Here is a 15868-nt window from a genome sequence, read left to right on the forward strand (position 1 = left end):
TCTAGGAATTGCATTTATATGAAGAAGTACCTTAAATCTGGGGAAAAAGTAGTCATCAAACACAGTCGTCTAACACTCCAGCAAATCTGTTGAAGGTGTTTTTTTCTGGGCTAAGGAAGAAAAGTAACCAGAATAGAAAGTTTACAGCTAATAGGATGGGAATACAACACCTTTCCGTATCTTTTGTTTTTCTGCAATTTTAAGTCCTCACAAAATAAGAGGAGAATTATCTCTAGAAGCTGAAGGAGGTAGGGGTTGCTATGAGATGTTCCTTTTAAAAACAGCAGCCATCAAAAATCTTTAAGGACATTTCAACTCTAGCATGTTGCCTGATTTTGACAGCAGGGAAGCAATAGAATTTGGCACAGAGTTGGGCTTCAGTAAATGTTTATTGAATGAATTGACAAAATAGTGGTTCAATAAATCAAGAATGTTATAGAACTGTAGAATTTTAGAATTGAAAGAAACACTGGAGATCTCTTATCTAGCTATGTCATTTTTTCAGGGAGGAAAAGGAGACCCAGTGAAGCTAAGTGGGGTGGCCAAAGGCAGAGAACTGAAAAGTGACCATGTAGAAACCGATGTTCACCTCTCCTAATTCTTAGCCCAGGGCTTTTTCCCTAGAGCATAAAAAATAATTTAGATAGCAAAAATCTCATGAAATTATTTTCCAAGTCACCCAGATACAAACTGTGTTTAAAAAGCTAAATCAGAAATATGTATCTTTTCCTTTCTGTTTTTAATTTTCAGTACTTCCATCTCTTTCTTCCTTCATGAACCTTTAATTAACCCAAATGCTCCTAGAATTAGTGTGTTGAGCATAGTGATATTCTGGTTAGTAAAAGATTTGGTGAAAAGCTGATTATTTTTTAAACTGCTGCAGGGTGGTTTAAAATATAATTGTTACTTTAATAATAATGATCATAACATCTAACATTGATTAAATGTCCACTGTATGCCAGGTAAGACTTTATGTATACAACAACATGTCAAGTGGAAATTTTCCTCATAGAATTGTTTATTAGGACCCCTATGAAACAAAGGAATTTAAGCAGCCCCTGTTATAAATAAAATCTCCCAAAACTGGCCAGTTATCTTCCTCAGCATTTACTAGAAGACAGCAAAACTGACTTTTCAACTATACCTACCATGCCGTCCACTTCCCCACTTCCCACCTTTCTGTCTACCTAAGCAGTGAGGGAAGGGCAAGTAGAGAAAAGAACCACAAAGTCTCTAAGAAGCAAAGGAATGGGTGGAGTTGTGTGAGGACATTTCTTCCCAATCGAACATAATTCCTCATTATATTTATCACATATTTATTTACACTCTGTTCTACTTAAGATGCTGGGGATACCAACATAACTTTAGTTTTTTTTCTTTTTTTAAAAAAATTGCCATTCTTGTGGTAAACATAGTAGACTTTGAGTAAGCAGTATAGATTTCCTCCATTACAAGGTATTATTAACTTTAATATATTCTTAGTTCATTTAACTAAAATACGTGGAAATGTGGCAGCCCAGGCTCATTAGTTTTCATCGAGTCAGTTCACATCTAGAATATGTGATAGCTTGTTTTCAGTTGCAGCAGGGTATGAGCAAAAACTATTTCTAGAGAGAACTATAAATGCAGTTGCATGAACCTTATTAAGTATATTCACTAATAATGATGACTTGTTAGACCAAACCAGGAGATGGTATACACCCTTTAGATTTATCCAGAAGAATGGTACCAAGTTTGCAAACCCACAGAGAATTTTATTGTAAGATTGCCTAAAGGCGAAACATGTTGAGAATAAAAATTCAGAGATTACCTCCAATGTTTAAAGCCTGGACTCTCTGCTGGGGTGCATATTAAATAGATATTTGAAACATCTACACACTGATCACAGCTCTCCAATTCTCCCCCTCCCCAGGCTTCTTATTTCCAGTCAAAAGATGCAAAATAATTTATCTGGATGTTTATTCTTTATGAAAAGTGCCATGATACCAATAGATTTTTTATCTTAGGTACTTAGATATGATAGACCCAAAAATATCCTTAAAATTCATAAAAGGTATTCTAAAATGCAACAATGTAAGAATCTGTTATAACAGCAGGACTCTCAATGGACACTAGAATCACCTGGGAGATCTTAGTACAATACAGATTTTGCATCAGTAGGGTGGGGAAGAAGTCCCGAAATTCTAAATTTCTCACAATATCCAAGTGATGCTGATGGTACTGTCCTTCAGTTTGTGTAGCAGGTGCTGAGATCATTGATTTTTGTTAGAGCAATTCCACTTTAACCAACTCTTTTCCCTTCCCTATGAAGTTCTCCTCCCCTCTCCTTTTACCTTTCAAGATGCCATCATTTGTATCTATTAAAAAATTGAATTCTATGACTTGGAGCAAAAATATTTGGATGAGTTAAACTATAGATTTTTAGAGTTAGAAGCCACCCCACTCTGATTTAAGGAGAAAGAAGCATATTATAAATTGAATATTCTTTGGAGTTTGGTTAAATAGATAAATTGCTCAGTATATAATGCCCTGACCAAGTTGGTAATAAGGTGATTTCATACTTGAAATTACTTACTCCATATCCATTTTATAAATCAGGATTGTCTATAAATCTGCTATGAATATAATTGTATTCCTATAATTTACTTCTTTAAGTTGTCATTAATTGGCACCCAGAGAACTTATAATTTCTTGCAGAGAATCTTTATGAAGTGCATATTCACCAAGTTATGTGTTTTTATTTTGATTGCTTTAATGATTCCCTCTTGTTTAAAAACTGCCGGAGTCTAGTTGTTAGATTAAATCTTTGGGACTTGAACCTGAAGCAGGCCCAGTAATTGCAATATTGCACACCTGACGTGCCAGAATATTTGTCCAGTACTTTCCCTTTGTATCACATGATGTGTGCAGAACCAACTGGTTATCAGTCCAGATAGGCATAGAGCGGCCTGTTTGTTTCCCAGCACCTGTGGTCATTTAAACAAATGCAAATCAGTTGCACAATAGGATTGGAAAATTATTGGGCTAGAGTTTTAGACGATGTCCTATTTTCTTTTGGAAAAATTATGCTCAAGTTTAAGCTACATTTAGTTTTTTGATCGTGAATTTGAGGCTCATTTCATGGCAATATCTGGAAATGAGAAAGAGCCTGAGACTAGAATCAAGAGAGGAAGGATTGTATTCTGATTCTCTCTCAGTTAGTTATGTGACCATAATTTTGTCTGTTGGGCCATCACACTGTTCCTCTAGTAAATGAGTGCATTCGACTAAATGATATCTAAATCTTCTTTAGCTTTCATATTTAATGACCTCAAGTATACCATCAAGAGGCTACCTCTTCTTTTGGATTATTTAATGGGAACTTGGCAATTTATTTCCATATTAGTCTCCTTGAGGTTTACCTAAGTGAAATAAAACCTCGAAGAATGAATATTTTATAAAGCTTGATTTCTTGTTGTAAAACAATAGAAGTTAGCCTCAGAATTTACATTTGTTGAATCGTAGTTGGGGATATTAGAATGTTTTACAATATTGTGTCAAGTAGAAAATCTAAGGAAAGAGTGGACAACTTTTTCTTTAAAGTAATACTATTTTTCCTTATAGTATTCAATTGATTGTTTTAATTTCTAAATTACACTGGGTTGTGGCAAATAAAATAATACCAACTTTCTTAGGGACTGGGAATTTAACCTGACATGAATTTCAGTAGGTAGACTTTCTTTTTCTGTTTTTCTAAAGTTGTTTTCTCTTTCTAGAGTCAGAGACAGGCAGGCTTATTATTTAATTTAATAATGGAAACTTCTAGTGTGTGCCTTTGTTTTAGTAAAGGCTGTTTTTGGCAAAACATTCTTGTGTATTTGACTTTTAGAGTAGAAAAACAAAGAAAGCAGGTCTCACACTCAAATACCTTTTTTTGGTTCATTTCTTTTTCATATATTGAATTCAGTTTCTGATGTGTTGAACACAATCTTAGAATCACATGATTATAGTAAAACCTTACAAATCCGTCTGATTTGGGATTATATATGTGAAAAGCAAGATAATCAAGAATAATAATGTAGATTAGTTTTGGCGTAGAAAAATGGCCTGATGTTCTTTATATAAGTGGGGACAATGGGAATTGTCTCTGCCCATAGGCATCCTTGTACTTAGGCTGTAGGGGAAATCCCTTGCAGAGTGTTTATTTGGTGAAGAAGTTCAGTGAACTTGGAAAGTGTAGAAACATAGGATCAAATTAATGAGATTATATCCTATGCACAGGTAATGGAAAAGAGCATTGTCCTGAGAATAAATTTCTTTGTGAATTTAGGACATGATTTAACCTCTCTTTGTCTAACATTCCTTTCTATGAAGCAGATATCAGTGATTCTTGGTGTTGAAAGGGATACATTTGTTCAATCTACCATGCAAGGATTAAATACTTTCTATTAATACAACATCTAGTTAAGTGTTTCAGCAATGTTTATGTCTTTTCAAGAATGAGAAGTTTGTTTTTACATCAAGTGGAATGTTCTACCTATGGATAACTCCCTGATAAAAATCTTCATTATTTTGGGTTATATTTTCCCATAGCTTTTATGCTTTGATTCCATTTACATCCCTGATGTCACACTGAATGGAATTGCTCTTCTAAAAGACGTCCTTCCTGATATTGAAAGATGCTGTCATATATTCCCTAAGCCTTTCTTTAGAGAGTTTTTATAAATAATACTTTATGTAATCTAGACATCTTTTATCATATTAGCAGATGTCCAAACACATTCCAGCTTCTCTAAATAGGTATATAATAACAGGTGTAAGCTGATCGGCACTAAAGCACAGTACCATACTATCCACCTTTTAAGTACTTTCATGAATGCAACCCATGTATACATCAGCTTTTTTGAGTGTCTTCATCACGCTGTTGATTCATACTCTAAGTCCTCTAAAGAGTTTGTGTTATTTGTTTTACCCGCTGTGGATGGGAATTCATGTTTCCTATATACTATTACTTGTTCATTAGAGTGGTTTGGGATCTTAGGATACAACTCAGGTTTATTCTCATCAAATATGACTTTGATAAAGTCAGCTCATCCAGTCAGCATATCAAGAATTTACAGAATTCTAATTCTTCCATTGAACTTCCCCTCAGAAAATTAGATAAATAAGAACTCTGTATTTTCATCTAAGTTATGAAGGGGTAAAAATTGAATAGGACGGAAATCTAATGGCACCCTCTTAGACCTCTTCCTCCAACTGCATGACAACATAAAACAAATTAATAAAGAATGTTAGATAAATGTTCTAAATTTTTAAAGTTTATTTAACTTTTTTTCCCCCCAATTCCATCATAACATTTCTATGATTGGTACTAGAGAGTCTATCTTCATCCTGACATCAATCCATTGATGATCAAATTTAGGGTACAGCCCTTCAAACAGTTATAATTATATCCATGCAATCTATATATTTTAAAAATCCGACAAGATTGCTCTTAAGAGCAAATGGCATTAAGAGATATTAATGTGGACTGAAAGTTTTTATATGTCACAATTTAATTATTGCTATTGTTATATTTGATTTTTACTACTATAGTAGCATTAATAGGAATAGTGTCTTGCTCGTATCATCTTATTAACCAGGAAGAAAAATACTTCATCGGATTAATTGATTTTGTGTTCAACCATCCAGATTATTTAAACTTGTTATTGAAAGACTGTATTCACACTAAGAAGTGCATATCGTAAGTGTATGGATAAATGAGATTTTTGCACACATAGCACACCTATAATCAGCGCTTAAGTAAAGAACAGAACATGCCTAGTACCCCAAGAGTTCTCACTGGTATTCCTTCTCCATCTCTACCAACAGTAGCCAATATCTTGATTAACAACAACTAGTTTTGCTTGTTTTTATAATTTTATATAAATGCAATCAGAAGTATGTTCTGTTTTGTGTCTGGCACTTTTTAGCTCAACGTTATTACTGTGGGATTTATCCATATTTCTGCATGTAGTTGTAGGTCATATATTGTCATTGCTATTTAATATTCCATTATGTGACTGTCCATTGTACTATTGATTGGTATTTCAGTAGTGTTCAGCTTGAGCTTATTATGCAGAGTGCCACAATAAACATTCTGGTATGTTATCCTGATGATCAATGTGTGCATTTTTTGTTGGATGTATACTTATGAATGGAATTTCTAGGTCATAGGGTAAGCATATGTTCAGTTTTAAAAGATAACGCGAAACAATTCACAAAGTAATTCCCACCAACAAGCTATGAGAGTTCTAGTTGCTCCACATCCTTATTGACACTTCATATTTTTTTGTTCTTTTTCACTTTGTTCATTTTAAGGGAATGTGGTGGTTTTTCATTTTGGTTTTAGTTTGCATTTCTCTGAAGACTAAGTTGAACATCTTTTCATATGGATATCCTTTTACTGTGGAGTGTCTTTTCAAGCATTTTTTCTATTTTTTTGTAGGTTTGTCAAACCTACAACCAATTTATTGATTTGTTATAAATTCTTTACATATCATTGTTGTGGATCTAATTTCTTTTTTGTTTTTATTGTTTTAGCGCATATTAGAAGTGCACAAGTTATTTGGGACTTGTATTTTAAAATAGACATAGACCTACTCTTTAAGCGCGCAACAGGAATACATACATAATTTCATTCTGCTGCTTGCTATTTGCATATAGCATACCACAAAGCTTAATTAAAAAGACTATAAGGTAGCAAAGAATTAGAAGAAATATAATCTTCTTCAAATATATTGTAAAAAATAGAGTGATTTTTGTATCTTCATCTAGTATACATGTTCTTTATGGAAAGAGCGTAGGAAAAATATTTTCCCTGCTTAGATTTATGTCTCACTTATGGCATTTTAAGGTAATTGCATATTCTGCAGGGTGAATTTTTTCAAAACTATGTGGTTGTTTTTAAGGCAAATTTGAATTAATTAAGTTTGGAATTAAATAATATAAAAGAAGTGATATATTTTCATTTTTAAGTAATAGAAATATCATAGTGTTAAAAGAATCAACACCCATATAAATTCAAAGCTTATGGCCTAGTAAATTGCAAACTCTGTTTACTATTTTTTCCCCTTGGCTCTGCCACAATATCTGGCAAACAAATCCTTTGTTAAGATTCATTCTGAATTATGCACTTGGAATGATACAAGGTTGCTCTGATAAAATGGTACAGCCTTTTAACTAGATAAAACCTCTTAAAGCCCCCAAACCTTGTTATTTAGTTATTTAAGTGGAATCTTTCTGCATATATTACATGCTTCCCTGCCCTTTTAAACTGAGTCAACTAAATATACTTATTCTTTTCTTACTAAGGCACATCTTTGCAAACAATCTTTTCTTTCTCTCTCTCTCTCTTTTTTTTTTTTTTTGCTTTTAAAATGCTACGCATCATTGCTTTCTGAAACACAGGTGGCATGGAGTTTTAGACAGAAATTGGATTGGTAGTCAGGAGGTTGAATTCTAGTCCTGCACATTTTATGAACTTGACCATCATTTAAACTCTGTGGGCTTCACTTTCTTATGATATAAACTAAAGGGTTGAACCTAGCAGAGTATCTTTAAGGCTCCCTGTGGCTCAAAGACCTAGTCTGAGTATTCAAAGGGACTGTAAAATGTTGCAAATGTCATTTTCAGATAAGTGGATCTCAACATTTTTTTTTCACTTTTTTGTTTTTTTTTTTTTATTTCAGCGTATTATGAGGGTATAGATCTTTAGGTTACGTATGTTGCCCTTGGCCCCCTGCCAAGTCCGAGCTTCAAGCGTGTCCATCCCCTGCATGGTGGGCATCACACTCTTTCAACATTTATTAATATAATGTATGTGTATTGTATGTGAACCAGAATCCACTTGACTACTTATCATGAAATGATCAGAACAATGAGCAATGAATTGAAATGAATTGAGAAATGTTATTTTTGTATTGATTATGCTAACTATTTGCTAAGGACTGAGACCCCAAGTTCTTTATAATATGTGAAATTCTCATGGGATTGCATATTGCCAAATGGAGCTTACTGTGTAATAGTTGGTCAGTTTTCATCTTATCAGCACTCTTATTAGCAGTAGATAAGAAGGACTGTCAAGAACTTTGCCAACATTTGGACTTTTTCTCTTTTTTTTTTTCATTTTTTGTCAATTTCATGGCTACAAAATTATATCTGAATATAGATATTTACCTTTCCCTGAATACTAATAGGATTGAGCATCTTTTCACTTATTTATAGGCCATATATATCTATTTTTCTATGAAATTATTTTATATTTTCTTTTGATTTAACTTCTTACTCTCCTTGTGGTATTATTGATGAATGGATGTTCTTAATTTTAATGTGGGTAAATTTATCAACATTGTATTAGTGCTTTTTATATCTGCTTTATAAATCCTTCCATACTTCTGTGCCATAATTTCTTGTTTTACAAAATTTTTTACAGATTCATCCCTCAAAATTAAATCCTTAATCATGTAGAATTTATTTTTGTGAACAATATGATGTAAAGATTCAATTTCACTTTTTTCATATAGATAACCAGTTGTACCACCGTCATTTAATGACTAATCTATCTTTTGCTTACTTATCTGCAATGTCTGACTTAATATAAGTTGTTTTCATGTATGCTTAGGAGTATTTTAATTTTGATTATATTTATCTCCTCCTTTTATCTATCTTAAGACATTCTCTTAATTACCATAATTTTCTAATAATATCCATCTTAACACAGTCAAAGTTGCTTCATCTCCATTCTCTGGCATATCTTGGTTATTTTGGGCTTGCTCTTTTTCCCATAGAATGTGTATAATCAGCTTTTTGCATTCATTTAAAAAATTCATAGAGATTTTTATTATAATTTTGTTGAATCTACAGAACTATGTATATATGTTAAAACATTGATTGTCCCTAATAAATAGAACACTACAATCTATCTAAAATATTTTATTAAGCCAAATAATTTTTATAGATCATTTTAGTCTTTCAATTTATATAATACAATCATATGTGCCACTGTGACATTATTTTCTTCACTTATAATCTTTATAATGTTCATAGATTTTTCTTGTCTTCCTATATTAGCTACAATTTCAAGGACAAAATTGAATAGAAATGTTGATAATGGGAATTCTTGTACTCTTTCTTATCTTAGAATAGTCTAGATTTCACAATTCAATATAGTATATGTTGTTTTTGCTCATTTATCATATTCATTACATAAGACAGGCAAAGAAAAAGGCATCTCCCATTTCTTGCCAACTCAACAACTTTACCAGATGTTTGCACTGATATTTCATTTTATCCTCATACCCATCCTGAAAGATTGGTATCACTAACCACTTTCAGAAAACGAGATTTAAAGAGGTGTGTAATTGCCCTCGTGACAGCTAGTGGCTAAGCTATGGTGTAAACTCATTTTGGTCCACATTTTTTTTCCTCCCAGAAGAGCAGTAATTTTTAGTTTTGTTGGTGCCCAGTATTGAATCGCTTGCCATGTTGCACCGACCAGGAAAGCAGACACATAGACTGTAATTAGGTCAGTTTTGTTCATTTCACTATCACTAAAACCTAGTACTGGGCTTGTCCCTTGGGAACTGCTCAGCCAATATTTTGCATGTTTGGGAGGGACCCACTAGTATGGACTGGTTTGCCCTTCCTCTCTTATTCACCATGTGGTTGATTTGGCCTAACTGCTAGTCTTCGCTGATAATTTACCTGGAGTCAGTGACTGTTATTCCAGGGCTCAATCCCTAGGTGTTCACTGTCTTACTAAGAGCCTTGGCTTGACTACTTATAGCCACTTATGGCATTTTCTGCATCCAGGGAGTCAGGTCATCTGGCACTGATGAATTGAAACTTTGATTTGAGTTCTGATTCCAGGACATGAGTTATTTGACAATCAAATGGAAATAGTCCTGAATTAAAAACCTGTTACATGGGAAGAGTGTAAAGCCTGCTGGTATATGAGTCCTCCAGTGAGCATAGTAATGATACTATATTACCAGTGGAATAGATTAAGTTTCTCCAGTACTATTTATATTAATAATTCTATGTTTCTGATTTATCGGAGGCTATCTCATTTTCCTTGGCACAGTTTCACCATTGCCTAGGAAGTCAAGGGAGCTTTTAGATTACAGTCTTCCTTTGGTTAGACTTACTTCATCAGTGGGAGAATACTGCTTTTTCCAAATAGCCACATTTCTCTTAGATCAGTCTAGCATCTTGTGGGATCCACATTGTTACTCCTAAATATGGCAAAGGCTGAGATATATAGAAAATAGTGAGACTTCATTTACATGCTATATCCCCATGATGATGTGCTGGAATTCTTACCAATCTCATAAAAGCCAGCTCTTCCATCTGCTTGATGAGACCAGGGAATGAATCAATGATCCAGCAGACTCGATTAGTCTTTCTATCACTACTCCCTCCATCTGGGGGAGAAAATGCACATGCTCTAGAGGAGTTCTGTTTACTCCCAGACCAGATTCTATGTTTTTCGTCTTTCTTTTCCCGTCACCATATAATTTGTTCTGGTCTCTCAGTGATGAAAATATTTGGCTCCTCATTGAGAAAGATCTTTGAATATAAATGTCTTACTGAAAATTAAAATAATGCCTCAGTTGGATGGAAAGAATGTTGCAAACATGTTGGAATCCATTGTTGCCAGCAGAGTGGAACCATCCAATATGCAATTTGTGATACCTGATTCCTGCCCTGGAGACATCACAGAGCTACTTTCTCTGATCAGAGCTCTTGCAGCGATACTTAAAAATTAATTGAATTTTCAAGACTGTCAGCTTTAGCTACTGTATTTGATGGTCCAATAGCTGGGGAGGTTTATTAAAAATATACTGCCACCTACAGTATTGTTTGACTCTTTGACAGTGTTCTTGTTATGAATATTAATTAGGCAAAGAGTTAATTTGGGGCCTGATTAGTTATCGTTTCTGTTAAGATCTGTTGATTTGCATAATATATATTTTTTACTTATGCGTGTATCTATCTGTTTTCCTCTAGGAAAAGAAGAATATATTGCAACTTTCAAGGGATCTGAATACTTCTGCTACGACTTGTCTCAAAACCCCATTCAAAGCAGCAGTGATGAAATAACTCTATCCTTTAAAACCCTTCAGAGGAATGGACTGATGCTTCACACTGGGAAATCAGCCGATTATGTCAATCTTGCCCTGAAAAATGGAGCTGTCTCTCTGGTCATTAATTTGGGATCAGGGGCCTTTGAAGCACTAGTGGAGCCCGTGAATGGAAAGTTTAATGATAATGCCTGGCATGATGTGAAAGTCACCAGGAATCTGCGTCAGGTAACAGCGCAGTGGATAAGAGAGTAACTGGCTTTGTTTCTCGCTACAGCTGTGTGTGTGGTCCTTGAAAACTCTAACAACATGATACAGGGCTCCTCAGAGTCGCTTGCAAATTAGCTTTTTCTTCTTCTGAGATGAATCTTCCTGCCATACTTGAGCAGGGGCATATCTAGAAAGTTCTGGGGACCCAAAGGCTATTTTGATACAGCGACATATGACACTTTCCCAGAGGGCTGCAAGGGTATCCCTGCGACCTGCCCTTCCTGTGATGTGTGTTGATTTTGTTGTGTTTTTGGTTTTTTGTTTGTTTGATTTTAAATTATAGTTTTCATGGTGATCATTTGGAAGCATGCACATTGGGGTCATAAATCACAGTTCCTTTTTTGTAGTCAAAAACACAGTGTTTGTGATTTGGGATTGTATCAATCCCTACTTCCTCCCTCACCGCCCACCCCAAAATGGGGACAAGAAAAGTCCCTGAGGGGGAAAAATGACTTTGGAGGCTTACGTATCTCCTGAAGAGTCTGTTCATGAAGATATTTTTATTTTAGCACAGATACTTTAAGTTAAATCCCAAATGACTGTGGAAAAGCCAGTTCATCTTCTAGGCACCCATTGCTGTTTGATTGTCTTTTTAAAAAATTCTTGAAAGAGGCTATATACTAGGAAAATATTGATTACTTACTAAATCTATGGGTACACATATACTGTATGTTTTTAACCGAGACATGTTATTACAGTATATATTAGATGAAAGTAAATAGATTGTCCTTATATATTGAATATTATATATTTTGGTTATTATTTGAAATTTTGCAATACAATGTATCATTTTGTTAAGTGTTGACAGTGACTAATTTTTTTGCCATACCTGTTGATCTCAAACTAATATCCTTAACATATTTGTTATTTCTCTGAACAGTTGCAGAATGACCGGATTGTCTCTGATTTTCCTTTACTAAAACAGCCCTCTCTTTCAGAGCTGTTAACGGTCTAACCTTTTCTTTCCTGCTTCTGAAAGGCTTAAGTTTTCTGAGCTAGAGAAGCAAAAGGAGCTTTAGGAGTGGAGATTTAGTCTAAGGCAGACAAGTAAAACTGAAAGATTCTTGAGAACCCCAATACCTTTCAGGTGCCTTATTGACACAAGAGGGGCCCTGCATGCTTCACAATGGCCTTGGGAGAGGGTCGTCCACCATCAGGATAGCTGTAGATCATGGATTTTCTATAAGTGTGTCTCCTTGGTTTTCCTTTTTTATTTTTTTCTCTCAGATGCTCACCAAGAGACCGGAGGCTCATTTGAGAGAAGCACAGAAGGAAGGGTAGGGGCTTGAGGAGCCCACTTTCTAGATTTGCCTTTGCTCAGGTTACAAACCAAACTGCGAATTGGTAGCACAAAGGAAACTGTAGTTGTACAGCTGGGGTGCATGTGTAGCAGGACAGATTAAACACAAATCCATTCTACTCATTCTATGTGTCAGGATCTTTGCTTTGTTTCATTGCAGTAAACTGTGACCCTAAAGTCCATCAATATGACCGAAGGAAGTTTTGAAGTTGAGGAGGAGTCCTTGTATGCTGTAAAATTGAGTAGCAGGGAAATGCCAACTGATTCCTACTAATTTGCTGGGGCTGGGGTGGGCCGGGTGGAGGAGGGATCAACTATGGGCATAGGGCAGCAGTGGTCAGCTTATGAGCTTTAGACCTTTGAATCCCATTTAGCCTTTTACAATGTCTCTCAGATGTGCTCAGGAAGACAAAGGGAACATTGCCATGTGTCTGTTTCTGTCTAGTAGCAAGTTATAAACAATAATGGCAGGAAAAATATTACCTTTATGGGAGGCCTACTTGTTAGTCTGCTTTTTTCTTGTAAAATTTTTTTGCCCTTTTTCTATGTTACTAACATGCTTAATAACTAACATGTCATTCATGGAATGTTTCATTCTACTAACCGTTACCTGAATCAAAAAATGTACTAACATGGTAGAGACCATCATATTTTTTAAGTAACGATCGTTATTCTGTTCACAGTTTTTAATTTCCTTTCTCCCCCCTTCTCCACAAAGCACTCAGGCATTGGACACGCTATGGTAAACAAACTACATTGTTCGGTAGATATCATTCTAATTGTTTCTTATTTTGGGTTTGCCGTGTGTTTTCTTTCTTTCTTTTAACTGTAGACATCATTAACAAAAGAGGAACTGCGGTTGGTACTCTTCTGCTTACTTTGACCTCCTTCTTTTCATCTGTTGTTGACCTTCTTATTTTTTACCTGTTCCTGTCAACTTCTGTTTTCCAACTCACCTGTAGGGGCATCGTTAACGTTTCGAACGTTTGCATCCAGCTGTGGTTAACACGGGATAAGACAAAATGGTGGCTGGCCGGAGTGACCGCAGGCTCAGCCAGTCTCTAACCATTCATGATGCATGGCATGGAAACTTGATTTGGGAATGTTGGAGATGTCACACCCACTCATCTTTACGTCATCACAAGCAGTTTTTTTTGTTTGTTTTTTGTTTTTCCCTTTGGTTCTCCCTGTTTTCTTTCCTTTCCTTTCTGAACTGTTCTGTACCTCCTGCATGTGCACATCAGCGTGTGCGCTTCTACTGGTTGTTTTGCCTTTTCTCCTCCTTTGGCATGGACTTAGGCACTTGCATGCTGAACAGTTGCTGCTCAATAGTGCAAATAGTGATGTTGCTGGAAAAAGCTTGCGCCTTTTATGTTAACAAGGTGCACGTTGTGATTAGTTAATAACAGACGACTGAACTTTACTAATATGTACACCAGCAAAACTAACCTAGGAAGCATTTTACTAACACCATTTTTGTGTCTGCTAAGTAACTTTTGAGTTGCAGTAGGGATGATGCTGACACTAGTTCAATAATCAGTTAACTCTCTAACTAGTTTAGATCTCTTAGGGTTAGTTGAATAGAATCTAAGAATAAACCTCAAACAGACATGAAAATGGGTTCCGCCATAGGTCTAAAAATAAAAACCAAACAAACAGAAAAAAAAAAAAAAGCAAAAAGCAAAACAAAAAAAATAAAACAAAACAAAACACAAAACAGGCATATCCCAGGATTACAGTATCTAGGTCTGAGTATAGCGTGTCCTTTCCCTGTGCTTTGTTATCTAGGTGACAATATCAGTGGATGGGATTCTTACCACAACGGGCTACACACAAGAAGATTATACCATGCTGGGGTCTGATGACTTTTTCTATGTTGGAGGCAGTCCCAGCACAGCAGACCTTCCAGGGTCACCAGTCAGTAACAACTTTATGGGCTGTCTCAAAGAGGTAAATATCACTGTCACCAGAATCATTCCTAATTCATGATTTCATCATTTCAGATCCAGACTGAAAGCACTTTTGCTGAAGACCTGATGTTTCCAGAGTCAAATGGCACAAACTTAAATTCAATATTCTACTGCTGTTTACGTAGGATTGGGGGAAGGGGGGCGGCTCATAGATCATTATGAAAAAATTAAGTTCCTCTTCTTTACTAGTCTGTAAGTAATTCACAGTTGAGATTTGCATGGAAAGTTGTGTATAGCTAGAAAAGAAAGTCGCACAAAAAGAGGTTTTGAGTCTAAAGTTAAGCTAAATGACTTGCTCATTTCTACATACATGCCTTAGGCGTTATGTATACGGTGGTGACTTGCTTGAGCATTAAAGGAAAAAAAGAAGAAAAAAATTAGACTACAAGAGAAAGAGCGACTACGTAAAACAAAAAAACAAAACAGAACAAAAACCAAAAAAAAAAAAAATGAGTGTATAATGCAATAATTTTGTCCCTATATTTTTAATATGTTCTGAAGGAAGTAAAGCTGTCTCATTTGTGATCTGGTGAGTTTGCTTGGTATTTATCTGAGCAATATTATCAAGCAAAAAGATATCAATAATTTCATTCCTCATTTTCAGCTGTCATTGTCTGTTATAACTATATATAGGATTGGAGTTTGTTGGGGCGTAGGGAAACAAAGAAAGTCCTTAAATTCTAATTTTTATGAATATTTTCCATAAAACCTGTCTTTATTTTCATTCATGTACAATCCAATTTCTTCTGGCTAGTAAAACCAGAGGTTCTTCTTACAGTGTATGACTGCAATTTAATGGTGTAGACTTCTAAATTGAAAAGTTGAATAAATTTGAATTTACTATTTGCTAGCCATAGATGCTATTGGTAAGCAGTAATTTACTGTAATTTATTATAAAGCAAATATTTTAATAGTGTAAACTTGATTCAGGTAAGCATCAGTAAAACCAATCACTGCTATATTATCCTTGCCTGTCTTCCATTTACGTGAACATATTGGATATTTCATTTCCCAGTATGTGGAAAGTCCTAAGGGGGATTTTAAAATGCTATATTTTTAACAAATATAAGGAGATGCAGTTCTGAAAGGCTGAATCTACCCATGCTTTATGGTGAGCACAAAGAAGTGATTGATTGCCTCTCAGAGAATAACTTTTATTCGTTACAAATATGTAGTATGATCCAGATCTGCATTAAGCTCTGTAGAGAATAATAAACTAATAATAA

General features: G+C 35.0%; 1 protein-coding gene across 1 annotated transcript in view; it reads left to right on the forward strand.

Moving 5' to 3' along the window:
- The window catches only part of NRXN1 (neurexin 1), a 1407118-nt gene that overhangs the window by 514138 nt on the left and 877112 nt on the right, over window positions 1–15868 (forward strand). Inside the window, 3 exon segments of the mRNA XM_012638853.1 lie at window positions 11029–11330; window positions 13391–13435; window positions 14461–14622. Of these exon segments, the coding sequence (XP_012494307.1) occupies window positions 11029–11330; window positions 13391–13435; window positions 14461–14622 (509 nt within the window).

Source organism: Propithecus coquereli, unplaced genomic scaffold (assembly GCF_000956105.1).
Source record: "Propithecus coquereli isolate 6110/MARCELLA unplaced genomic scaffold, Pcoq_1.0 Scaffold136, whole genome shotgun sequence".
Classification (NCBI taxonomy): domain Eukaryota; kingdom Metazoa; phylum Chordata; class Mammalia; order Primates; family Indriidae; genus Propithecus; species Propithecus coquereli.